This window comes from Pagrus major, chromosome 9 (assembly GCF_040436345.1).
Source record: "Pagrus major chromosome 9, Pma_NU_1.0".
NCBI lineage: Eukaryota > Metazoa > Chordata > Actinopteri > Spariformes > Sparidae > Pagrus > Pagrus major.
This window is the reverse complement of record NC_133223.1, coordinates 9,905,765-9,933,660: the sequence shown is the minus strand read 5'-3', so window position 1 is coordinate 9,933,660 and position 27,896 is coordinate 9,905,765. Positions and strand designations below refer to the sequence as shown.

General features: G+C 43.4%; 1 protein-coding gene across 1 annotated transcript; it reads right to left on the bottom strand.

Moving 5' to 3' along the window:
* Positions 1-45: 45 nt before the first annotated feature.
* Positions 46-27,754, bottom strand: LOC141001888 (protein FAM124A). Its single transcript, XM_073473040.1, has 4 exons — positions 27,522-27,754; positions 22,178-22,209; positions 8,838-9,604; positions 46-1,812 (listed from the first exon to the last, which is right to left on the bottom strand). The coding sequence occupies exons 1-4, from the start codon at positions 27,575-27,577 to the stop codon at positions 1,003-1,005; spliced, it is 1,665 nt and encodes a 554-aa protein (XP_073329141.1). The 5' UTR covers positions 27,578-27,754; the 3' UTR covers positions 46-1,002.
* Positions 27,755-27,896: the final 142 nt, after the last annotated feature.

The window sequence follows — 27,896 nt, the reverse complement described above, 5'->3', positions numbered from 1 at the left end:
CAAAGAAGGGTACATGTCTCCAAAATGATCCAGAGCTCACAGTGATACCATCAGATGGTTTATTTTCTCTGGCTAACAGTCCAAACCTCTAATGATTCTTTATTTACTGGGATTTAACACATTTGAGAAGTTGAAATCAAGAAATTTTTCAGACATTTGTGATGAAAAACGACCTGAAAGACGAATCCATGACCAAAACACTAATCAGCTCATTGACTGACTGTTTAACAGCTACATGTCTTTTATAATACATCATAATTTAAAAGTTCTTCATATGCAGTGGAGTTAAAATCTTAATAACTATATTTGTCAGGAGTATATAGAGAAGAGTATGTAGTGGGGTAACAAGTACAGTAAGTCTGTGTGAGATACAGTGTGATCATGAAATGGTGAAACAACTAAAGTGTAGATACCTCAGATTTGGATTCAAAGTCCAGTACTTGAGTAATTGTACTCAGTTACATTCCACCACTGTCTACTTCTGAGCTGAGCTGCTTTACTTTGTGGGTGTGGCTTTGAGATCCTTCAGTTTCTTTGACTCGTGATAGAAGGACATGAAATACTAAACTCGTAGTCACTTTGCTGTCATTCTAACTAACTTGACGAGGTACCTTTGGCCCTCTGGCTTTAAGATAATCACTGTTACACTGTTTGCATATGTTCTGTAAATAAATACAGTTTATTATATTCTCATGTTGATGCTGGACCCAGCTGTTCAGATAAACACTTCAAATTAAATAAAATGGAGAGTCGAGGTTCTAAGGTTACCTTAAAGTGTTATGAAGGAGAAAAAAGGTTTATTGAGTAGTGTTTCTGTATAGTTATGTCATTGTAATTCCATGTACTTATATATAACCTGACATTTACAAAGCTTTAATCTACATGCAAAACCTTCACAAATACATGAGAACATGAGATACAGTTTGTGCTCACTGTTTGTTTACCTATCAGACACCAGGGGGCAGAGTAGAGCTGTGAGTCCTCTCAGCTTCTAACAACACATCAAATGTAGAATTCTTGGTCCTCATCTTCTTCTTTGTCTGCCGCTGGTGCACTGATGATGCTGCAGCTGTCAGACTGGTTCATGGACACATCGCTCAGTGACGGAGAAGCACTCGTGTTCACACTGGTGCTTTGGACACGTAACCCCAACATGGCAGAGGGGGTGTTGGTGGTGAAGTTGTGTGGAGTCCGGCCGAGTGTGGCCGCCCTGTAGGCGCTCTCTGGGATGCCAGGAGAGAGGGAGGGTCCGATGTCTTCTGGTGGCGCCGATAACGGCCGAGACATTTGTGGCAGGCTGGATTTGATGTACGCAGACACCACTGTGAGGTCCACAGCGCTGCCTGGATTTACTTTGTCCCCCGTGTCCACGTCCGTCTCCTCGGCTCCAATCAGAGCGTCCACGTTGAGCCTGAAGGGCGGCATGAGGGAGTGGCTCCTGTTGAGGGAGTGGCTCCTGTGGTGGGGGCTGGGAGAAGGGCCAGGAGAGGAGCAGGTGGAGCGGGAGCTGGCTGAGCCGAGGTTGGGTAGAGAGAAGAGGGAGTCGGACAGGTGGCCCCTCCACTGGCTCCTCCAGCTGTCCGGGTGATGCTGGTCTGCCCACTGCTCGTCCAGCTCCTCGCAGGCCTGAGGGTGAGGGCTGTGGGGGCTCTGGTGGACTCTGAGACGGGACGTCGCCCGGTGGTGGTGGTGCCGACGTTGCCTGTAGGAGGCGGAGTTGCGGGTGAAGGTGGATGGAGCCGAGGCTGATTCATTGATGGATGATGATGTGCGGCAGGGATCGTGTGGGTGTCCGAAGTGTGCAGCTTGGACCTGAGCAGGAAGACAAGAAACCCAATGAGAATATAGACTGTCAAGTTTATTTACATCAGAAGTTTTACCAGAGGAAGACTGCAACAAAGGCCTCTCTCCTATTTTAGGGTGATTATATCTGATCTGTTCTTCTGAAAGATGAAAGCCTGATTATGTTACTTGTTAAAGCGATCTAGTCCTGATGGTTTTTAGGTCGCACCCACACTAGGCAATCCGTACCATGCCCAAGCACGTTTGATGCCCAAAGTCCAGTTTGTATGACTAGTGTACCGTGCTCAAGCACGATAAAACCTTTTAGACCCGGGCACGGTTGGAAGAGGTGTGCTTCAGCACGGTACGGTTGCTCATGAAATGCTCATGCATTGGTTTCGACTTAGTTGGTGATTCAGAGGTGGACCCAGGTTAGATTTTACAAGTGAATCTCTTCAGAGAACAGTAGATGGGTTTGCTTATTTCAAGAAATGGACCAGTCTTAAGACTACATGCACAACACAAAACAACATTTCTATCTTTAAGATCCCATGTTGTCTGTTTGATCATAAAGCAGGTCTAGTTTATATAAATTCTGTGAAAGAATCACAACAGTCAGTCCACAGAGGAACACACAGAAACTGTGCTGTCAAATGAACCGTCAGGACTTCTGTGAGGTTGTGATGTTACGACTATACAGTCTGCCTTTAGCCACGCCCCCAGCACAGCCGTGGTTACATAAACACTGATGGAGAAACATGGTGGGAGTTATCTGCTCAGGCCTGTGAGAGCTGGCCAATCAGAGCAGACAGGGCATTTTAGGAGGGGGCCCTTAAAGAGACAGGAGCTGAAATGGTGCATTCAGACAGAGGACGAATAGAGGAGCTGCAGCAATGGACAGTATTAGAAAATGAAAACTTTTTGTTTTTCACATTAAAAGCATGAAAAGATTGGAAATAAAATGAATAACCTGAATGAATATAATATGGGAGCTTTAAATAAATAAATATCCTTTTTTATTTTTATTTTTGTGTCTTCACTGCAAAACTAATTAAATCTAATTAGTCTGATTGAAGAGAAAAGCTATACCTTGACTTGTCATCACAGGAGAAGCACAGATGGAACCAATCACATTAACGCTGGCTCCATGAAGTGTCTCAGTAAGCCCTGACACTGAGCCAGCATACAGAGCAGGCCTTGGAAGTGGATCATCCAAATGGATTGCACTTCTCATTAATGTTACTGATTACAGCTGTGCTTTTCCTGCTGTCACATGTGAAAGTGTCTGCTGTTAAAGGGCTCTCTGATAGTTAAAGACTTCAGCACCACAGTATTACAAATAATTACTCTTGATTTTAGAAAGTCATTGAAACAAGTTGAGTCAGCCTGTTTTTAAGAGGACAGAGCTTGTATATAATGAAACATTCTGCAAAGGTAAACTTGAGTTCAATTGTAAATTGAACTGACTAAAACTGCGTGTACGCACAAAGACCAAAATACGCACACACGTTGTTTACGTCAGATTTTAAAGGCTGTGCAGACCTCTGATTTTGTTTCATAAACCTCAGTGTTGAGAAGGCCACATGTGTTCAGGCTTATTTTACATCATGGAAGTAAAAACATGAGTTTATATATTAATACTCGTGCCCGCTCCACCACTCATTTATTTAACGAGTCTTTCCTCAGTGAGGTATCAGAACAGCTGTCGTTGCATGGTTTGGTTCTTCACAGACAGTTCAGTTCAGTTCAGTTCAGTTCAACTGAACTGAACTGAACTGAACTTCTTCACAGACAGATATGGTAAACCATCAGCAGTGATATTTCAGTTCTAATTATGAAAGAAATAATCAATGATTAATTATAGCACTAATAATGAAATGGGCACATTGCTTCATAATTGAGGATAAAATCACATGACACAGTGGAGACTTTGAACATGTCCCAGTCTCCCACAGGTCTGCCTCGTTTGAAGAACTTGAGGGGACTTTCATCTTGGATATGTAAAAGTTTCATTGCCTACAGTCAAGTATGAACCGGTCAGAGTTTTGCTCACATCACTGGCAGATTTTGTTGTTTGATACAAGCACAATCTTAAGAATACAAAATATTTAGGGATGCAAGATCGACCCAATAACAGGACATTGTAATGATTATTTAGAATTCTGATTCTGAAGTTGGTTTTCTGTCTGCCATTATCACAGAGAAGACGAAGAAGAGGCGTGGGAGGGAGAGTAGAAAGACAACAAGCACAGCACGCTAGCGGGTCCAAGAGGTCGTCGTCCATATGGACATTTTTGTTACAGAGGAAATCAACACTATAGCAATTTGCAATACACGATCTGCAAGGGTTCAAGGGAGGAGGAAAGAAGTGGGCTGTAGCACAACAAATCTCATAAGTCACTTAAAAAGTCGTCATCGCCACCAAAGTGTATTAAAGGAGGACGTTTGCCACACTAAAAGAGATGAGTGCTCAACCGCCTACACTAGTGCCTACTCAACAGGCAAAACTGCAGGAGGTTTTCTAAAGACAACCCAAAGGCCAAAGCAATTACCAACAAAATCACAGAATTTATGCACTTGAAGACCAGCCCTATTCTGCTGAAGGAAGAGGATTTCGCCTGCTGATGGCAAACATGGAGCCCAGATATTCTCTCTTGACACTGTTCTTTGTTTTTGTGGGTAAAAGTGATGTCAGTTAGACGGTTAGAGCTTTGGATTAATAAATCATTTATCTTTACTCACTTCAGTTCAGCCCTTTTTCATCCTCAGGTGCACATAAACTACATGTTTGGAACTTTTTACAATACAAAACTGTAAACAAAAAAAGATTGGTTATTGGTTGCAAGAGGCAGGTAATTATCAGTTATCAGGATTGGTTGAAAAAAATCGTGCATCCCTAACAATATTACGCCTGGGCTTGTAGGTTCTTTCTTTAAACCTTTAAAACCTTTTAAACCTAAAAGAATACATTTTTGGTCACATATTGTTCTTGTTTGTAGAAGGGGCTGTGGCACTGTAACTCTCCCATCTTTGCTGTCCTCCCTCAGAGGTAGTTAACCATGAGGTCACAGGGGTCACAAAGAAATGAGGTACTATTCACGACTATTAACCTCTCCCTGTAGGGGAGCAGTCCTCACGCTACATGCAGGCAGCACAGTGACAGAGGAAGGGGTATGAGGGAACAAAAAAGGGTTCAAAAAGCCCCCACATGCTCCCTGTTCTCAGCCCGGACACTTTATGAATCACACAGGCAGCTGGAGAAATCATCAGCATCCAGAGGAGCCCCATGTGTATCACACCTCCACTCAGAGTACAGACTGCTGCTGAAAACCACAACTCTGCAGTCTGATGATCGTCCACACAGCAGCAGGTCTGCAGAACCAATATGGTGAATTCCCCTCTACTCTGACACAAACACAGAATATTCTTTTTTAACATGTCGGGCAGCTGCTGCAGTATTCAGATCACTTTCTCATCTACGTTTTCCTTCTCTCTAAGTCTTAAAATGCACCGCTCCTCCTCCTCTCACTGCTGATAGCTTCTCCATGTTTCTGTTCTCATGTCATCCACCTTTTCAGACGAACAATACAAACAGCAGCGGTAACTTTCAACACTGCAGCCTCAAGACTATTATTTCCAAGAGGAAGGAGATGCAGGAGAGTTCGCAGATGTTCAGAACAATAAATATCATGGAGGCAAAACATGAGTTAAACTACTCCTCATAACTGACGTCTGATTTTAACACAAATAAATGTTCTCTCCAATCATGAAGGACAGGAATATTTATCAAGTGCATATAACTTTAAAACCAGATGCATCATCACAGATCCATCATATGAGGACTTTATACCAAAAGAACTGAAACATCTGCTGATTCAGTATGAGAGTTTTCTGCTTTTCTGCATTTGGAAACTGAAGTTCTATGACTTTGGATTGTTGTTATGTAAATACATCATCTTTGGCTCTGCAAAGTTTTGACTGACAATTTAAATCCATGTCTATCAGCTTAATTGATGAATCTTAAGAACTAAGCAATGTGAAAAGGTGAATAAAAAGTGCAATAGGTAAGAATTGGCTACATGCTGAATTCATATTCAAAACAACTGCTGCTGACTGTAGCTGCCGTTAGCTATTTAGCTCAGTTAGCAGCGCAGCTAGTAGTTCGGACTGAGCTCAGAGCACTGGGGGAATGTTGGAGCTATGGAGTGGGACTGGCCACCGCTAGCTGGTTAGCATGCTAACTCCAGCAAATATCTCTGCAACACGATACATACTATTATTTCTTCACATTCTGTCGATAATTTGAATTTTTGCGCCTTTAAAAAGTAAAGTAAAAATTATCAACACCACATATATAGAGCCAAATTATAATAATATCATGTTCATCACAAAAATGTATAAGTACAAATAAAAAGGCTCTATAGCCATGCTCGTGGCTCTCTGACGCTGCACTTTGAGCTAACTGCTAATGCAGGCATGCTAACATGCTCACATTGACAATGCTAAGATAATGATTTTGTGCAGGTATAATATTTACCATGTTCACAATCTTAGTTTAGCATGTTAGCATGCTAACATTTGCGGTAGCATGAAACTCTGATGGGAATGTCAACACTACGGCGATTTATTTGAACTATATTATGTACTATATTTTTTAATTATATGAATACAGTAGAAAGCTTTTTTTAAACTTAAATGCAGTAAAATATAATAGATTCTTTATACATAGGCAATAGACTATATGAAAAGTCTGTGGATCACCACAACAATGCATGAGTGTGTATGTGTGTGTGTGTGTGTGGTGTGTGTGTGTGTGTGTGTTGTACTGAGACCAAAATCACAGATGTCAGCTTCACTGAAGTCAGTAGGATTCATTCTTTGTGGATCATGAACGTTTGCACAACGTTCAAGCCAACTCATTGAACAGAAAATAGAATACAGCACAATGAAGCTGTTGACTGTTGACAGAGTGTCTCCATAGCAACAGAGTGGAGCTCGTTAAAGGGACACCTGTTAATGTGTCTTGTTGAGTGGACTCTGCTGATTGAGACCAGCTCTCTCATGACCTGTGTCTGTGGACAAACAGTGGGGGGTGTCGAGGACTGCTTCCTTTCATAATTGACTTTTTGGTTCCCTCATCATGTCAGCAGCTGTTTTTGGTGAAAAAGCTGAAGATACGCAAACAACACACACATTATTTGTGTATCTGTGTGTGATGTTGTTTGTGTGTCTGTGTGTGCTATCTACTCCAGTTATTTGTGTGCATGTGTGGGTGAAAGCGTGTTCCTCTGTCTGCTAATGCAACGTGACAGGATCTGTCCAGTGTCTTCCGTGAGGGCAACGTGCTACAATGCTGGTGAGGAGCCGCAGCAGGGGGTGCTGGGTAATGAGGTTGTTGACATGGCGATGATCAGACCCTCACTCTTGTAAGCTTTAGTTATCTGGGGATAAGCAGGGTCAGCCAGAGATCTGACCTCAGTGAGCCAAATACAGCAAATACAGCACACGTCCATTTGTGCTGTCTGGGTTCAGTTTAAGTGAATAAATGTAGTAATCACAATTGGCATATTAACTCTCTTCTGACATTGAGACAAATGTAGAAAATAATAGATTAATAGATGAATTGATGATGAAAATTGTTCATAACAGGCCACAACAGCAAAAGTTTACTACAAAGTCTCCACTCCACGGTGTTTAAAGATAAGGTTACAGAGTTAGAGAACGTATTTGGTGTCTGCAGCATCATTATGGTGAGAGTCCCGTTAATGTTCTGTAGAGATGATGTAAGGTGACTAACAGTCTCTTGGATGGGTAATCAATATAAAATATGTGGTTCTTTCATAACAACTTTAAGTACAAAACAATCAATTAGAACTCCCAAGGTGCTCTTAGTTGTGAAACATCCAATCATGAAGCTCAAAATCTGACAGTGTGCTAACAGCTGAAGCTTTGACCTGCTGCAGTGTTTAATGAAGCATTCAAATGAGCTGGCCCTTGTGCTCCAGCCCTTGTGCTAAGCTAAGCTGCTGCTGAAGCTTTATATGTACCATACAGAGCTGATATTCAAACTGCTTGATGTGAGACATGGTGATACCCCCGCTAACCACTGACACAGAGTAATCCAGTGTGCTACAGTGTGGAGCAGCACATGACTTGAGGCCAGGTGGCAGCATATGGTCCATTGTCATGACAGATTAGCTCATTGTTTCCCTTCCAATCCCAGTAATGGACTGCTGCTTAATCGGCTTCAAAAAACTACTGATCTGCCACCGCCTGGACACACCCCCCCTCTGAAACTGATACCCTCCAAACAACGACCAGTGTGTGTGTGTGTGCTTTTTCTGATGGCAGACAACTTTGTAAGATTATTGTGAGACATGCAAACTTTCTACAGTCTGAGTGAAAGATGGTTGGACGGGTGGATTAAAGAATCTCAGTGCTGCTCTGTCTCGTCTGCTGTATGAATTAGTTATTTTTGGCTGCATCCCTCCCTGAGCCAGTTTGTTCTTGCTTTCCCTCTCTCTGACTTTTCTCCCTGTTTGTTTTACAGATCGTAGACTGAGCCAGTAAAACTCTGTGGTTACTTTGTCCTGTAACAAGATACCTACAGTGCTCTGATTGACAATACAGTGTCATAGATACGAGCTGTTATTTTAACAATAGATGGAACGAAAATAATCAAACTTTTACTCATATTTAAAGGAGTTCTGAGGAGGGTTAAGTTGTTTATAAAAGGCTGCATGGTACCAAAATTAAATCATTTGTTCCCTGACCCACGGGCTAACTTTTCATCCAAATTCATCCAAATTTAAGTAATTTTTGAGATATTCTTATAAATAACGGCAGGTTTTGAAGACATGAAACCTCACAGGTGGAGATCAACAGTGTAACACGGTATAGTATATAAGTATATAACCAATTGCTATTTTAATTTTTTTTATAATACTCTTTTTTATATAACTGCCTCCAATTGAATTTGAGTGTCGCTCAAAACTTCCAAGATGGAGTGAAAAAGCTGGTGTTGATGGCCCATTGGCACCCGGAAAAAGTCTCACCTGCAGCAGGATCTTGTTTCCATCGTAGTCCTCTGTTTGCCAGCGGACCTCGCTGATTGGGCTGCAGGGGTGTGGCAGCAGGGGCACCAGTGCCCCGACATCTCGTACCCTCACCTCCATCACCGCTGACTCCAGCACCACCGGACTCTGACCTCGCGGGAGCCTCTTAAACGACAACTGGATCTCCATGTCCGGGTTGGAGTACACCACAAAGAAGCAGAAGTCCTCCTTCTTCTGCGCCACCCTGCGCTGAAGCAGCAGCTTGTAAAGCCGCACCATGTCCACATAATTCTCATGTTGGCAGTAAACAGTAAATCGCACGATTTCTTTCCCATAATGAACCTGCCGCACGGCCCAGAGCGGCGTGCCCGGAGAGAGAGTGAAGAAGTCCTGACTGCATGGCGTCAGTGGTAGCATCCGCCGGCCATTGCTGACTTTCTCAGTGTGGTGGTAGTGCCAAGGCGGCCTCTGCAGGATGTGATGCAGCATCAGTATTTGCTCCTCGCCACCGTACGCATCCTGCAGAAAGAGGATGACCGCCAGGGCCGGCTGGCAGGCAGCACCTAGGCTGCCGTTCTGATGGTGCTTGGGCCGAGGCCGCCCGGAGACGGAGGCCCGCTCTGAGACTTTGAACAGCTGCAGCTCAGGGTGGACCCACGACAGGACTGCATCAGCAGCACGCTGCAAGAACTTTCCCTGGCCGGGGTCGGCGATGAGGTGGATGCTGACGAGGAAGGGATCCTGGAGCTCACCCATGGATAACTCACCTCCACAGACAACAGCATCAAGACAAGATGGGAGAGGGAGGGGAGGGCAAGAAGAGAGGTGGGGTGAGGAAGACATGAAAGACACGGGGAAGAAGAGAGACAGTTAAAATCAGCTAGTTAAACTGAGAAAACCAAACTAGACATTGTTACAGGTGTGTAAAGTAAGCCTGTATTAAAGATCCTGGTCCTGGCACGGAAACTATGATGGAGGTATGGTTGAGGTTGGAGTAAGGGTTAGATCTGGTTAGTGACATCACTCTACTGGTTTGTTCATGTAGCGTTGATCTGCTAGTCAAAGGTCATGTGAAGTTTGGAAATGGAAGTCAGAGGACATGAAATACTGACATCTCTACGCTTCGGATGAAGAAATAGATTGCGGACGCCTTCAAATTGATCACGATTTAAACTCTCCCTGATGGGGCAGATTGTCCCCCCCTCCCCACTCATCCAGATTTAACTCCTCCTTTCTCCCAGTTTCTATGTGTAAATGGAAAAGCTGGAGGTCTGATGGTGTTCACAGCCTGACAGCTAAACAGATCCTTCACTCATCAAATAAAAGAGAAATGTCCTACACTTCAACCCACAAAGCCATGTTACAGGACCAAACAACAGTAATGTGGTAGCTGGTAGTGTCTTTGGCAACTTATATGAGGAAAAAAATACCACATCCATACGTGGAAAAGCGTTTGTCATCCTGTCTGTCCTACTGACTCTTCGTCAGAGCAAAAACCTTTAACTCACATGTCTTTGTCGCTTTCCACTATTGTGTTGTTGAAGTTACTGTCGCTGGCAACTTGTATTTAAAAAAAAAAAAAAATCACTGTGACGGTCAGCCCTCCTGACCGAGACTTCAGTGAACTTTCCCCCAGAAAACAGCATCAGTCCCCGCGAGTGAAAGCCAGACAGGGTCTGCTGTTTACTGATGGTGATTATGTAATTATGTAATTTAGAGCAATAAACGTAACTTTGTCACTTTCCACAATGCATGGTGGGTCAGGGTCTCAATCACAACACATTATAACTGCATCCATATGATTTTAAACAGTTGGCTGATACATGTTTAGATTAACAGAATGACACTGGAGCGGCTTTAAGCCAGTGCTGCTCGGTTCAGTGTGAACAAACAAAGGCGGCGTAAAGGCGAGCCTTCGTTGCGGCGATAATGCGGAGTCTCTGTGTGAAAATGGCTTATGTTTACCTTTCTCCCCAATTTCCCCCTCCTCCCCCTCTGTTCCAGCAGACCCATGTGGAGCAGGGCTCCTCTGTGGAGGCTCATTAGTGCCATTAGGAGGTCATTACTGAAGCCCAGAGGAATGTTCCAGACCACAGCGGGAGCGATGCATTCAGGTGTAACCTCCCCCTGAACTCCTGACCTGGATCAGCTCGGGTTGGCTCCCTGGCTCAGGTACGACACAGCTACACTGAACGTTCCAGACTTTCTCATATTCATCCAGTGTTTTCATTCTTCATGTTACATGTACACACTCCTGCTATATCTCCTCATCTCCATGTTCCCTCCGTCTTTCTTTCTGGACTTCTTTTCCTCTGGTCTTTATCTCACTTCTCAGGGGACTCGTCCCATTTTGTCTCAGCTTTGAGGCAGTTTGGGAAAGGACACACAGTCCTCTTGTCCGTGGCACCACAGACTGAATCCCTCCATGAAACAGAGAGGCCAAACAGGGACAGGTTCAGTCTCATGAGTCCCGTTGGCCTTTGCAAAAGGACACTTTCTACTTGACCAAAGAGGTGACATTTTCTAAATGTTAAGATCCGGTTACAAGGAAGCAGTGCTCAAAGGTGGAACGACTCAGTCAGCTCAGGGGCCAGAGGGTGACACAAGACAGGGTTCACCATACACTTAAAACATCGCAGCTAGTGATAGCTGGTATGAAGCCCCGAGATCACAAACTGATTGGGAAAGACGTAATTTACACGCTCGTGCACCCACTTCAGACAAGGTGCACGCTTTTAGCTTAGCAGCTACAGCGAAGAGCTTAAAAACGGGTGTAAATAAAATCTTTTCTGATCAGTTTGTGATCTCAGAGCTTCCAGAGACTGGAGACAAGCTGTGTGGAGCCATTTTATGTTGTTTTGGTTGTTTTTCATGTTTTAAACAAGTCCCCAGCTACTTCAGTTTAGAATGCTGATTGATAATTACTGAATTTCACTACTTGGGTGAACTGTTCCTTTAATGTATGTAAATGAAAACAAAAAGAATGTTTTGGGAGTTGAACCTTAGAAATAAATAGACCCTTAATTCAGACATGGAAAACCTGCATTAAAAAAACCCTGAGGAGTAGCACCAGAGGAGGGATCTGTCTTCTTGGATGGACAGAAATGTTATCAATGTTGTGTTGTGTGCACTAAAGAGAACAAGACTGCAAAATTACAACATGGAACATGTGGAAGACAGAATCAAGATGTGTTCTGATGGTCAGGTAAGCTGGCAGTCATATAGTGAGCTGTTACAGGCAGCAGCATTACTTTACATTTGACAATCTAATTATTCACACATTTGTTGGTTTTCATAACTTGCTTGTTAAACATGATGGACATGATCCTTACAAGCAAGTTAAGTGATGTGAATGTCAGTGATTGATTTTCTTCATAACTTAAACCTTAAACAGATCCGATGAATCAGGTTCAATCAGCAGCAGATAAGATGCCATCAACACTAACACAGTGTCCTCATGTTGCTCAGTGTGTCTGAAGAGATAAGTACAGCAGGATCAAGACAAACCCACAGCAGGTCGATCAGGATGCCAGGGCACAGACGTCCAGACACACACACACACACACATCTGTAAGGGTATTTACGTTACAGCACATTGTACTGTCACACACATGCACACACACGCACGCACGCACACACACACAGACACACACACACACACACACGGTAGGTAGAATAGAATAGACTCCCAGCTGAAGCAGGGACATTTAAACACAAACATGTCCATAAGTTAAAAGGCTTGACTTAACAGAGCAAAGATTCATACCCATGGTGTGAAGCTTACACATACAATTACATTTCAGTATATTTACTGTAAGTTTACTGTGGTTGGTTGTGATAAAAGTATGATTGCCCTGAGGGGAGCAGCTCATCGTCAGGGTAGAGGAGGTGTGCTGTGTCATTAATGATAGACAGGGTCTTTCAGCTGTGCTGTAAACATCATCTAGATGCCTACTCCCTGCTGTCTTAACATAGTCGGCTTGTTTGTGCCAGTACCAAACAGAGATATGAAGTTATGTACATTGAAGCTGGTTCTTTCCTCCTGCAGTAAGGGTTACTGTGAGGCTGGCACAGAGAGAGATTAGGTCACCCCAGTCCTGTGAAGGGCCTGAAGGGGTGTGGGTGTAAAGCTCTGAGGAGTGTGTCTCTAAGCTCTTAATCCACTCCAGTCTTCAAACTCAAGCTGATGTACTGACTCCAGTCACTGCAAACCCACTCACACATGTACACAACCCTCCTCAACACACACACACACACACATATGTGCACATTTATAGACAGAACTGTCTTTTCTTTACCTTCGCTCTGTGTTTAACCAGCAGCACATGCTCACAGCCATACATACACATGACGACGCGCCTTCAAGTGGCCCCTGCACATATGTGAGTGATTAGCAGCGAAAACTCAACTCAGGCCTCTGAGTGTGTGCGTGCGCGTGTGTGTGTGTATGTGCATGTGTGTGTGCATGTGTGTGTGTGTGTGTGGCGTGTGTGTGTGTGAAGTACTGCAGTCACAGCTTTAGCAGGCTTGGCCCTCAGTGTAAGTCAAAATAACTGAAGGAGGAAATTCAAGACGGGGCCCCTTTTTGTCGTCTGGTGAAAAGAAAAGAAAAAAGATGAAGTTCCAACTCTGGTACGTCACTGTGACCGCTGCCAAGGAAATTCAAATGTTTCAGTTCTGTAAGTTCAATAAAATCTGAACTACTTACTTTTCATCATTATAAAACACAGAACAAACACAGTAGTCTTAACTCTGACTCAGATTGTGTCTCTTTTCTATGTCTCCTATACACTTATATACCAATACATGTAATAATATAACAGCCTATCAATGGTGTGGGATATAATATGAAGTTTCTCTTGTGCAGAGCACAATGCAGACAAAGGTACTTGGGGTAATGTAGAATTATTAAATGCCCAGTGTTCAACAGCTCGTCCCAACTGTGTCTGTGTGCTGTTTGGTGCTGAGCAGGTAGTGTGCTGTGGCGTTTTCAGAGATTGCAGCTCAAAGCTACATTATTACCCATTTTCGACCAGGGAGGTTCAGGTGCTGGTTCAGACCCAGTGCCTGCTCTGGAACCAGTTCTTTGCTCTCTGCCAGGAAAACTGGTTCCAGAGTTGCACCAACACTTTGCTGGTCTAGAACAAAGAACTGCTGACATCAGGGGCGGAGTTATCCTGACCAAGGACCAACTAAAACCGCTTATGACCACCATTTTTAAAAACCAGAGCCAGTGTAGCGTGTTCTGACTGGTTCACGGGAGAGTAAACAAAAGATTTGGACTATTTTCACTGATTGAAGCAACAGTGGTTTGAGGACCAGTCATGTGTGGATGTTTCAGGCATGCCAGGAGAAACACTTGTATAGAGTTGCTGTAGTCTGCCATATTTGTTCCTCGCAATGCCTGGAAACTGGAGACGTATACAGTGACTGAATGATGTGACTCTACGGTGGCTCTCATGCCCGTGGTAAAGCAAACCGATTCCAAACCGGTCCCAGAACCATCCCAGAACCAGCATTTGGTTCTCTTTGGTCGAAAAGATGTATATAAGAGCCATGAGAGTGAACCAAAACTCAACTCTATGTGTGAGCCATTTTGAAGATTAACTTAAGATCCAAGATTTCAGTAAGAACCAGGAGGATGTAGGAGGAGGACTCAGAATGACCGTAATGAGGATTATTTTTGTGTTGATATCAATGCTACATATATTTGAAGATATCTGCAATCTCAAGAAATGTGGAGCAGAAAGACTATGAAGCGGCTACAATTAGTGCAATTAGTCCATGGACTCAACTGGACACTAGACTTTGTACTGGGGAGCAGGCAGGTTAATGTCATTCACACATACAGCTCCTTTGAGTAATATCCAGACAGTTTCAGGGTAGAAGTCCTTATGTGAAAGAGGCTTCACACATTTTGTTTTTTTATGGTATTTACTGAAAAAATATAAAATCAATCAGCCCGATCATTCAAGCAGTTCTCAGAGACGGGACAGAGACGCTGAGACAGTAAAGTGAGTCCGCCGCCAACACTAAAGTCTCACCACAACATAAAAGCTATTAGATCAAAATGTGGAACTTCAAACTGCTGCTGGTTGCAAACTTGACAATTAGATCAGATGGGTTACGACAGACTGTTGTGGGAAAGATTAGAGGGAGAGGCTTACTGAGGAGACCAGAGCCAGTCAACAGAGACAGTCCAAGTTCATGATGTCACATGACCTTCACTTTATTAACAGACATGGGACATGGCAGCTTGGTCTGAAGAGATGCTAATGCTGTGACCCTATTTATCTCTAATTCTACACATCAACACTGTGTCAGTGTTTGGATGCTGACTGTGTGGTGTATTGATACTGTGGTCCAACACATCAGATTTGAAATAAAACAGCTTTCAAGAGAAAATGCTGCCTTTTAGAGAGATATGCGTTTGAGGGCATTCACGTCGAAGTGTAAGAGATGTAACACACAACGCAGCAATACAACAGAACCCAACTCAGACCTCATTAGACTCAATATAAATCGGACCTGGACAGACTACAGTCCTTGTCGGTTCCAGCTCGGGCCGTTGTTTAAACATCTCAAGTTCAAACTTCAACCTTGTGCTCATTTTAAAACCCATAATGTGCTGGAGTGGAAACATATTTCCCCGTGACTCCACTGACACTCAGTGAGATCACACTCACTAACTCCTTATGATGAGGGGACCACAACAAATCAGACACACAGAACTGCTTTAAATAAACATGAACACACAGCTGACTGCAGCATGTTCGCTGCCATCACAGCCTCACAGTCCAACACTTATTCTCCAGGGTGCACATATGGTAGCACTTAATCTAAGCTGTCTTATCGCACACAGCCTGGAGCTCATACACCATATATGTGTGCGTTGAGCTGTTACGGGTGGTCTTCGATGCATCAGGTGCTATTCAAATGGATTGTGCTGAGAGTGGTTTGGCTGACACACAGAGAGGATTGGCTTGTGAAAGGATCCTCAGCTCTGTCCTTTTAACACAGACATGTGCGTCATCGTCCCCACTGTCTCAGTGCTCATACAAGCGTGAGCTGAAGAAAGAGACAGTGAACACAACCAACTTCAACAACACAAAGATGCACAGAAACCACTGTGATTCAGAGCTCAGAGCTGAAGCTCATACTGATATCAACATATATGTTTTGAAACACAAACACTTGTGTAGAGTTGTGATATATGTTGTGGTTTATCTGCTGAAGCTGAGTAAAGCGGCTACAGAGACACACGGTGGGAATGTATTGTGATTGGCTGCTTGTGTCAGGAGAGATAGTCATCTTCACTGTAAACCTTCTGCTCTGTTACACTCAATGAAACAATGTGAACACATGAAGGAACAGAGGTTACCTGGATGTAACTCTAGTTAAAACAGCCATAACTCTCTGACACAAAGTGAAGTCACTGTGAGGACATGGCTCCATCATGTATATTCATTTATCTAGTTCTGCTGGGAGCCGTTAGCAGATGAGGTAAACAGACTCTAAGCTATTATTCAAAACCTAGAAAAGAAATAATAAATATCAACTCCAAGCAAAAACACAAAAAATAGTACAATTTAATGTTTTAATCTTAAACCTGCAGTACAGAACTTTTTTTCTCCCTCTTCTGGCAGCAAGTGTAATTACACTGTTGACGTGTTTATTAAGAAAGCGCTATGGTTTCTGCTTCAGCTCTGGATAGTCCATCTTTTCTGGTTGACGTAAAACACATCATACCAGCGTGTCAGCATGTGAAAGTCTCCACAAACTCCAGATTTAATAAAAACTCCAGTATACTGCCAAATAAAGGCTGATTAAAAGGTGTTATTGATCACATTCAGCCACTACATGTGTCCCTCCATCTTACATTCACGTCACAACACTGTTGTTGTTCCAGTCATCTGCCCCTTCAAGCGGTTATCAGTTTGTTGTAGCTAATGTCGCTAACGTTGCTAACGCTAGCTAGCTCTAGCTAGCTCACCTGACAAACATCTTTAAGTTATCTATTCACAATCAAGAATGTTTTTAAGGAGATATTATTCTGCACCTATCTAAAGGCTCTGTAGATGTTTTATTCTGGATGTTTTAACGTTATCAATATGACCTTTAACTTGGCGATGATGGACTTAATCACTTGTTTGACTCATCTGGGAAGAGCCTGAATGTGATGGAAGTTCATTTATATGTAAACGTGAGCCCAAACACACCTCACAGCTTTGACAGAACGACCTGTAGACCAAAGAAGACCAAGTAGTCCTGACTATCATGGACTGTCCTCCACAGTTAGCTGACCACAACAGCATCCAACATTTATGGGAGCACTTGAAGACTGAGACAGACAAGCAGTCTGTGACATCACAAGAAGCTCTGTGGATCACAAATGTCAGATCATGCTGGATAACATGAGGTTTTACACTAGCTTGTGGAGTCCATGCAGCTTGAGTGCATTAAAGGGGACAAACCCAATACTGAGATATTGTGACATTCATGGACATTTTCACTCAAACTGTTAAACTGATCTGTGATGACAGACTAGTTTGACATTAAAACAAATGGTGGCTTGACTGGTGGACTCCACTGTATGAACTCCAGTCTGTATATGTCTGGCTGGAGAGAGTTTCACACATCTGCATGATGTTCAGTGAATTCTAACTCAAAACCACAGACCTTGAATAGTTTTAGGGAGGAAGTAAAACTCTCACTGGTATTTATTCCACTGCCTGACTCACAGTGTGGCTCATGTACACATTTAGGAGAGGGGATCTGGAGTAACTTGCACACACATGGTGTATTGGTATAACCACATGGTAAAACCATTCCTGGTCGTCCCACTCTGCTGCCGTCTGAGCCCAATCAACAAGAGCAGGGCTTCAGTCTGAATGAGCCAAGTGTTTACATGACCTGAGATACACATTATAACCCCAGTACTGATACTATTCACCACCAGTCACCTGCATTTTCTCAGCAATAACCAGTCAATATACTGACACACTGTAAATACCTCTTCAGTGTTTTTTTATTGCTGCTGGCTGTCGCCTTTGTAAATGTGACTATAATTGTTTTCTAATTCACAAAAGCTCCAGTGTTGCCGTTTGTAATTAGAGCTAATCGATATCAGCCTCTGTGTTCACTGCTCACTGTCCAACAGCTGTTTCACAGCTGTATGAAGCAAATGAAACCCAAACAATTCACATCCAAAGGGTTAAACTGGGAATCCACTGGCTGCTTTTATTGTGAAGCATCCAAAGGAAATACAGTGTTTTAGTGCTGTGATATGTCGACAAAACAGAACATTTTTATGACGATATAATTAATGATAATTTTCAGCAGATTTTGTCATTAGAGCATTTTACATTTTGCAAGACAATAATGGAACAACAGATGAAGTAAACAAGTCTAAAGACGTGGCCAAGTATACTGTAACAACTATTCTCTACTCAGAATGTATTTAGGTTCGATACCACGTCAGTGCTTATACACTCAAGAGACATCTACTCCTACACACAGTGTATATGTGTTTGTGTCAGCGAGCAAACATCTGCTGGTGACAGCCGCCACATCAAGTGGTGACTCCAGGCTTCTGTTGGACTGCTATCAATCCTCAGACATGAAAGACTCACTGAGTGTTTTAATATGCTGATGCACGTCTTATTTATTCACTGTTTTGAAATCGGATTTCTTTCTCGGGAAGAAATGTTTTCACAGTCGCAGTTTTGCTTACAGTCACCTGCAGAAGTTGGACGCCCTCAGTCCATCTCATGGTTTCCTTTAATCGTTCATCCAAGTTTTTCAATTCTGGATGCTGGCCGGGGTGTGAACTTTCATGAGTCTACATCTGCGACTAATAAATTCATCTACAGTATATTTGGTAGATATTCAAGTGTGACAAATCATGCGTGTCATTCTGCGGTCTGTGTATGTCTCTTTATGTATTTGTGTCTGTGCTGAGGCTGTTTGTGTTGTTCCAGTCTGACCTCTCCCTCCTCCTGGTCTCACAACATTCATCACTCTGACAGCCCACCCCCGCCGTCTCATACATGTACACACACACACATGGAGAAAAACATTTGGGGCAGGGTCACAGGTCAGTCAGGCTGAATGGACACTGATCTGCAGTAACCAACAGACAGTGAGGCTGTTTGATGATGTGGGGCGGGACTCAAAGATGCTGCCCACAGCAGCTGCAGATGGCAGACATGTTACATTCACCATTTCATCTCCTGACGCTGCTGCTGCATGAAATTCAGCTTTAACTCTCACTGATGACACTACTGCAGAAGTCTCTGCATCGATAAACCTTTGTGAGACTATACAAATACAAAACTCCACAGAGGTTTCAGATAAATGTTCCTTATGCAGAAGTGGCTGTGGTGCAGCACTAATGTTGGAAACAGACAGACAGTAATTTGTTCCATTTTCTCAACTGGTTTCAATCTTCAACACTGCAGAAACTACACTGTTTAATTTTTTATCTCCATGAAATCATTCAGTGTATAAAACACTATCCTTTACAATCTAATAAATGTCTCTTGCATGACTAGACATGCAATTTTTAATATTTATGTGACTTTAACAAGATAAAAGTGAAAGTAAGTGACATATTTGTATTAGAGTAAGTGTTAAACAGCTCTATATTCCAACAGTAATCACTGTTACAGTGTTTGGTCAGTAACACATGTCTCTTCTCCTGCTCATGCAGTGAAAGAGAAAGGAAATGTTCTGGTATCCCTGACCACTTTATCCAATCAGGACAGAGAACTCCATAAAGAGGCGGTCCTGTCTGCTCGTGAATGTACAGAGATCAGGATCATTGAGAAGATTTTGACTTCATGGGGACTTTAAGCTGTTTCACAAAATCTTATGAGCTCATTTTTGCTCAGCCCACCGGCATTTTTCTGTTGATAGAAGCAAGTTTAACTAAATTAGAGAATATTTTGTTTTTTATCAGACTGTAGCAGTATGGATAGGCTAAGAAAGGCTGACTGACTGTCAGATGCTTCACCCTCAGCAGCACCAGTGGAGGCTCCCAGTGGTTCACAGTAACAGACTCATTTTAGTGCTCGTTAACTTTGGATTCACACATATTGATATAGTTTCAGTTTCAGGCTGAGGATGAGCCGCCTGAATTCTCCAGTTTCTGTTACACCAACAAGACCTACAGAAGAATATAACCTCGGTTAGTCTGATATCAATCTGTCTCCAGGGGGCTTATGGCTGGTCTGAGCTGAGGTCAAAGGTCAGGGGTTAACACCACCTGTACAAACATGAGAACCCTCTCTACCAGAACCTAAATATACCTCTGTGGAGGCAGACAACGAGGCAGACTGATGCTGCAAATGAACTGATCAGCGCACATAGACAGACATGAATTCACACACATGGAGGACAAAAAGGAGCCACACACAGCGCTGAGACAGAGGACGTCTCTCTTATCCTTTCACATCTTTGGACACTCTGTCACCACAGCAGTTTGCATCCATCTGTCCTGTCTGTCCTTTCTGTGGTGATCATTAGTCTCAGTTTGACAAATGAACTGCGGCTGCTGCTTTCTCTCTGTCTGTTGGATGTGGATGTTTCATATGCTCAGTCTCTGAACCAGTATTAGACAAAGGACTAGTCGTCCCATGTCCTCCAAACTGAAATCCTCATGCACCATTATGCACACGGTATTTCACTCAGCATCTCAGTCACTCGAAGACTCTAACTTGAATCTTTTCTTTAAGGTGGAAACAACAGACATGCCAGCAGAAGATGATGAATACAAGCTTTGAAGCCATTTTAGGGTTTGATTCAGGAAGCTCATCCAGCTACTCAGCACTGAGAATAACATCTGGAGAAGAAGCATCATCCATTACAATGTTTTTTTTTCATCAGGCGTGGGATCAGTTTATACAATGAGGCCCTGATATTACTCAAAAATGATGATAAACATGACTAAAAAAATGCCATAGCCCTTCACCGAGTCTGCAGAGTGTATCACTGCACAGACACAACAGCCACCTACTGTGGAAAATGGTACAGTGTAACCCATGGGTAGGTCCAGTGTTTTAAGTGTGCAGCGTCAAGTGCTATGGTTACATGCAGTGTAATGTACCATGTCCATAAATTTAGCTGGTCTTTATCCAGTGTTACAATTTTTTTTACCTCCATTGTTTTGGGGTGGCACCGAAATATCTGACAACCTCTGACCTCTCTGTGAGGAGATACCACCACATTAAGAGTTTAGAGAAGAGAAGTGAAATATTTACAGTATTTTTTTGTAATTAGTGCGAAACAACCCTTTAAACCACAGTTACTGAAAAGCTCAATTGTGGTCAGAGTGTGTGATGAGTCAGCAGGTTCTTCTCATCAGTGGGTAACTACGGTTACTGGCGGTCAATCTGAGCTCTGCACAGGCAGAATCAAGAACTGTTCGGGTAGTCGTGTTTTTTTGCCTGTTCTGTTTTGTTCCAGTCCTCCTGACCTCCAGTAGAGACAGAGACAATGGTGGGCACAAGCTCATCTGATACTGGAGATACACAGGAAACTGCTGGATCACTGTGTGTGTGTGTGTGTGTGTGTGTGTGTGTGTGTGTGTGTGTGTGTGTGTGTGCGTGTGTGTGTGTGTGCTTGAGTGTAGTGGTCCTATGCTTCCTGACTTGCGGGTGTGGTGCTGGTGGGATAACACACTTCCTGTAGACCAGATTAATGGGCTAATATTGGATATAATCTAATCCTCTCATTGTGAAAGGTCTGCAGTGGGAGGTCATGACACCCACATCCTCACAATTATACACACAAAACTGCACATACACACACACACACACACACACACACACACACACACACACACACACACACACACTATTAAGCAGCTATGTGTTGTAGGAAGCTGATTTAGTCTCTGAGCCACACTGTACACACTTCATGCTTAACGCTGATGCATCGAAATCTGAAAGCGCCTCGGAAAAAACGTATACAACTAATTAAATTAGGGGAAAAAACACTGTTTGACATTTTTTACAGCACACTAAGCAATTCTGATTTGTGTGAAATGTATGTCCTTTCCAAAGCTTTAAATGTTTTCAGCCTTTCCTTTTGCAAATGTTTTCCACTCGTGATTTCCAACCATGTGCACAATGTATAGTGTGTCGTCACGTCACAGTAAATGGTCGGCTAACTTGGAAGATGGGTAAAAAAAAAAAAGTCCATACAGAGAATCCTCCCTAAAATCTGCTGGAAGCCACACACAAAATCCTCCTGTGAGTGGATTTATTGTGTCAGTGTGTATTAGGGAGATAAAGTCCAGGGCCTGATCTGTGTGTTTGTGTCGCTGTTAGTTTACTTACTGCTCGTTGAGGACAAGGGACTGTAATCAGACCTGCAGAGGAGGACAGAAAAGAGGAAAAAGAGCGAGAGAGAGGCAGAGAGAAAGACAGGACGAGAAGCAGAGAGAGGAGACAGGAGTTTATATTACAGTATGAAGTACAGTCCACATGATTTACAGGATGACACACTCCTGTTTCAAATAAAGTGCTGACATCTGGCTAAACAGAAGGAGAGGTCCAGCTGGAGAGGTCACCAAGAATGCACACAGGCATGTCACAGTGGTTTCTATCTAAAGGGATAAAACACAGGGACATTTACTGTCTGTAATACTAGAACTGCAAAAACACTGTGCTGCAGGAAAATGATCACGTATTTCTATTTGTATTTTATGCTACTTGTACTGCATTCCACCATATCTTTAATCTTTTTACTTTTAACATTTATTTTACTCACTAGTTCATTTGCAGATTTCAACACATTTTCTAAGATATGATGCCTCCACTGTATCTAAAGTCGTTAACACGAGCACCATCTCAACCGGCTACGACAATAAAATGCTGCAGAAACATTCATGCATCAGTAATAATGATATGATATGACACACTGACAAGGAGTGTTATGTAATAATTCATATCTTTTTGAAACATGAGTTAATATCAGAAAACATACTTGAATAAAGTTTTGATTGCAGGAAATGTACTTGTAATGGACCGGTGTCCTTGCTTTTACTTAAAGGAGCAGTTCAACATTTTGAATTTGCTTTCATTGCGAGAGTAAGAAGAGAAGATCAGAACACAACTTATATGTTATGTGTGGAAATGCTGCATTCAAGTCCTATCCTAAGTTACTGATTCAGAACAAACATTCACGTCAGCCACCGTGTTGCAGTTCTGTAGCAGAGGTGTCTGACAGTGATGATATAAAAATGTACAGAAGAGACAACAAACTGCTGGAAACATGGCTGAAAGTCACCACCACTGTCAGTTACATGTACATAAACCTGATATTAACACATTACACATTCAGCTGGTTTAAAGGAAGCTACACACAGTTTGTGCCTGGTTTCTTCATGAATCTCTAACACTGTAAGAGCAGCTCATTCATGTTGTGTCAATGACCTGACCAAGCACCCAGGAAGTGCGCCAGTCAATTTGACCTAGTGGACAAAATGTGTAATTACAACGTCATGTGACGCACACCGGCCCACAAAGACTTTTCTGTGAGACTGACATTGTGAGAGATGCGGCTGTAAAATGGTGGATACTTTATACAAACTGACTCGTTTCATCACACAACATTTGGAAAGTTTAGAAGAGCTGTACGATTATATCTCTTAGGGATAAAACGGTGCCCCAGCCTCCAACAGTGTCCACTTTCTCCTTAATACAGTTAATGATTCAATGGATGTGACTTCAAGGCTGCTGGTGAGGGTAACCATCTTGGAATAACATGTGGTTTTATAGTTCTTCCCATTCTGTTGGCATTGCATGAAGGGACTCCCTAAAAACGTGTTATTTTGGTGGGGGGCGGCACCTTACACCCTGTGAACACTGGGAAACCTATCACTGGGGAAGTGACAAAGCAACAAAGCGTGAAGACGAACTGGAAGGGAAGACAGGGAGCACACAGACTTAAATACACAAGGGAGGTGGGGATGATAAGCCACAGGTGAAACACATCAGGGAGGGGCATGACAGTGTCACAGAGTGTCCTGTGCCTGATGCACGTTCTCAACAACTGGGTCTCATCAGCTGTAACGTCGCACAGAGATGATTTTCATTTTTGGTGATCATTGCTGCTCCTGTCCCGTCAAAAACCAACGTCAATGCTGATTTCTTCCTTTAATCCGGAGCCTGATCTTTTCTCAAACCTAACCGAGTAGTTTTATTGCCTCAACTTAACCTAACTGTGGTGGAAAATTGGAAACATTCTTGTTAATACCTGAAAACAATAAATTCACTAAGTCTAATTGCAAAAATTCACCTCCACATGGGACGCCAACTGTGGTTGCCCAAACACAAGTCATCTACCTCGTCTACTCGGCCAGCACATCATTTCAGTGACCGAGTACTAAATAGTTTAATCACCTACTTGTGTCGATGACGCAGAAAACTTCTCGTAAAGCCACCCAAATGGTCTTACATGGCAAAATATCATCTTCCATGCACATACATGAGGTTAAATACACAAATGTTTGAAAACCAACGTGCACCCAGACTACTACGTCCTGCAAAATCATGCACATCTGGCTGAAATGCCGAGGTTTTAGGGGAGTCCCACTGCTTTTAAATCAGAGAAGTAGCCACAGGCTGGAGGTGATTAGCCTAGCTTAGCACAAAGACTGGGATGGAGGAAACAGCTAGTCAAGTGTTGTCTAAAGGAAAGAAAAATTACACCTCCCACCTGTCACCTCTGAAGCTAATGTACCTGTCCACAGAGAAAGAATTCATACATTTTATGATATTAAAAGAAAATCTATGTGTGATACAACAAGAGTAAGGGAGTGGACAGCCTGCATCTGACACATGCTATAATTCAACCTCAGCTTTCATACTACACCTCCTGAGATTATTAGTCCCACAGGAGTCAGCTGACAACCAGACAACCACTATTCCTCCACACACACATTCTGTGACTCCGTCTCTAAACTAATCAGAGCTACAGGACAGCAGGAAACAGAGGGACCAGTGTGTTTCCTGCAGCAGGAGGTTATCAATCTCACTAACAGGCATTAGCTCTGTGGAGAGAGGAATGGATGTGAGTGTGGGAAGAAGAGGTGAGCTTTGAAAGGTAAGAAGAAGAAGAGATGATGGGGGACTGCAGAGGAAGAGACAAATATACAGAGCAGATACTAAACGAGCGGAAGGATCCGGCTACAGTACAGAGTGAAGCACATAAACTGTCCCTGTGTGATCACAGACAAATGACAAAATGTGGAAAAAGAGGAGAAAAACTTTCTCTGTAACGTTTATGACTCTGTGGAGTAGAGTTGGAGGTGTGGTGTGCAGCTACAGGTCTGTTCTGACGGCTCCCTCGGGTGTGAGCGTCTGGCAGCAGAGCCGCTCAGCATCTCGGCTGGCCCTCCCCGTCGGACCACACGGCCTCGCTTCATCTCCTTCTAAAGACAATAAACACTAAGTGAAGCGAAGACAGGCAGCAGCTCGGTCCTGCACACAGGAGACCGGATGGGCTCTGAGTCAGTGTGAGGGACACACTCAGGTGTCTCTCATTGGATGAGGGTGGAGGTGCAGAGAGAGACCCAGTCCTCATACATACATATATCTACTCCAAACAGTTTCAGACTTTCAGACTCATATGAGCATTTGATGGCCTGCCACAAGTGAAGGTCTGGATGTGTCTGAGGGAGGTGGCTGTCGTGTTTAAAGAAGGTGATGCTGACTGATGTTCGGAGATGGATCATGAACCTGTTTCCTGTGTTGAAATCACAATCTTTGTGCAAAAGAAGAGCAAAGAACGGGACCGGAGGTTTTTCTTGACAGAAAACTTGTTTTCGCTCTTTTCCAAGCTGGCTTCAAGAGTTTGATTTACTGGTAGCGCTCTCCTTCTGTTGATCTGATTGGTTGTAGTTAGCTTGTGATAGATGCTGATGGATGGATGGGTCACCTGCCAGGTGCCAAATGTACCAGCTGGTTCCTGAGCTGGAAGTGTTCACCTTTAGCTTCACCCTTCTCAGCAGCTAGTCTCTAACTGTCTGCCTGCTGTTCAGCGCTGGACAGAGAGTGAACAGACGGTTTATCAGAACTCGTTTGCTGCTTTCTGCTGCTGCTGACAACCAGGTTGATGAGACTGAACCACTCTTTGAATGTTCAGGTGCTAAAATGTTCCGTAGAGTTTATGATAGTTCCCTGTGTTTTTTTCAGTATAAGCGACCTGATTCAATCTGTCATTTAACAGCAGAGATAGACTGAAAACAGTGGATGAGGGAGCTGAACAGGAAACAGAACAGAGGTGGAGGATGTGACCTGATGGAGGTGGAGGCTCTCTGTTATCAGCTGGACGTCCCTGCTTTTCCTCTCACAGCAGCTCGTTCCACAGGGCTATCTGCTGCTGATCCCATCAAACACACACTCTCATTGTGGTGTTTGGTTCAAGGTCACAGCTCATGAGCTGCACGCTCCCTCCCAGGTGACTCTAGCCCCATTCACCTTTCAGTGCGGGAATCATGCGCCGATACTCTGCCTCGCCGTCTGTGTGAGAGTTACAGATGCGGAGAGGGGGGACAGTTTCGCTGCGGCTCTGATCCGCCTCCGGAAGTAGTATCAAGTAGTATAAGCCCTGTCGCCTTACTGTCTCTGGAAACTGTCTCTCTCACTGCGACGTTGAGCCCTCCTGACCAAGACTTCAGAAAACAGCATCCCTCCTTGTGAGGGACAGCAAGACATGGTCTGCTGTTTACTGATGGTGATTATGTAATTATGTAATTTAGAGCTTTCCACGTGCATGGTGGGTCACGATCTCAATCACAGCACATTATAACTGCATCCATATGATTATAAACAGTGTTTGATTAACAGGTGTAACCAGAGGAAACATGTTAAAATAAAAACACACGGATGTCAACGTCATGATGTGACATCATATCATTTCCAAATAACATAATAAAATATGAAATATGTATATGTAGATGTGATGGTGAAGTAAATACAAGATAATACAACTCTTAAAAACACAAGTCCTTATGATGTGTTCAGAGGGGTTGGGTGAAAGGTCTGTCACTAAAACACACACACACACAAACACGCCACTACCACAACACTACACACAGTGGTGACATACCGCAGCAGGAGCAGAGGCTCATCTTTGTCTACAGGCTGAAAACAGAGGGAACAAAACAGTCACTCAACTGTCATCCACAGTGTGACTGTTCTCTCATCAAGACTGGTGATTAACTTTCAGCTGCACAATCAGATCACACCTCGTCCAACAACAAGCCTCAACCAACAATATCAGCACACAATACGCACACAATAACCAATGACTGACTAGGAGCCCAGTTGATGCTCTGCTGCACACCAAGGTTCATTTAAAAAACGCTCAATTTACTGCTTTTTTGCCTCTCTGACGAGGTGAAGCTCTTGCAGTGTAATTTCTCACGTTTCACGTTCACTCTCTTTGGTGAACACACTTCCTCCACACAACACATGGTGTCGCCTAACAACCTACATAAAATCACACATTGGGGTCTGAGCAGAACAGAAGTGTGGTCGGTTGTAGGTGGGCTACCGAAGTTTCAATCAGCCTACATGAACTTCTACTCCTTTAATTAAAAAGTCTGCATCTGTGACTCAAACTCGGAGGAAACAACATTTAGGAGCAGTCCAGTCTCATCTGTACTCCACTCACCCTCCGGTCTCGGCTCCTGAATCCACGCAGTCATCTTCTGCTGAGCTTTTCTCCATCTCACAGGCTCGGCTCAGCTGCACTCAGCTGCATTCTTTCAAAGTCGTGACGTACCCAATAAAAAGTGGCGTTCAAAGACACGGTCCGGTTCAGATATCACACTTTAAAGAGTGTGAGCGAGCTGCTGGGACTCCTGACTGCTGACAGGCTGCCCGGTCCGTTCACTGGCTGGAGCAACAGGCGGCTGACTGTCTGACTGTCTGACTGACTGGCTGCTACTTCACTGCGTCAGCTGCGCTCTGAGGTGATGCCTTCAGGCCGTCGGAAATATGACAAACTTGAGTGCGCGTGAGCGAGAATGTTAGAATTTGATTTCGA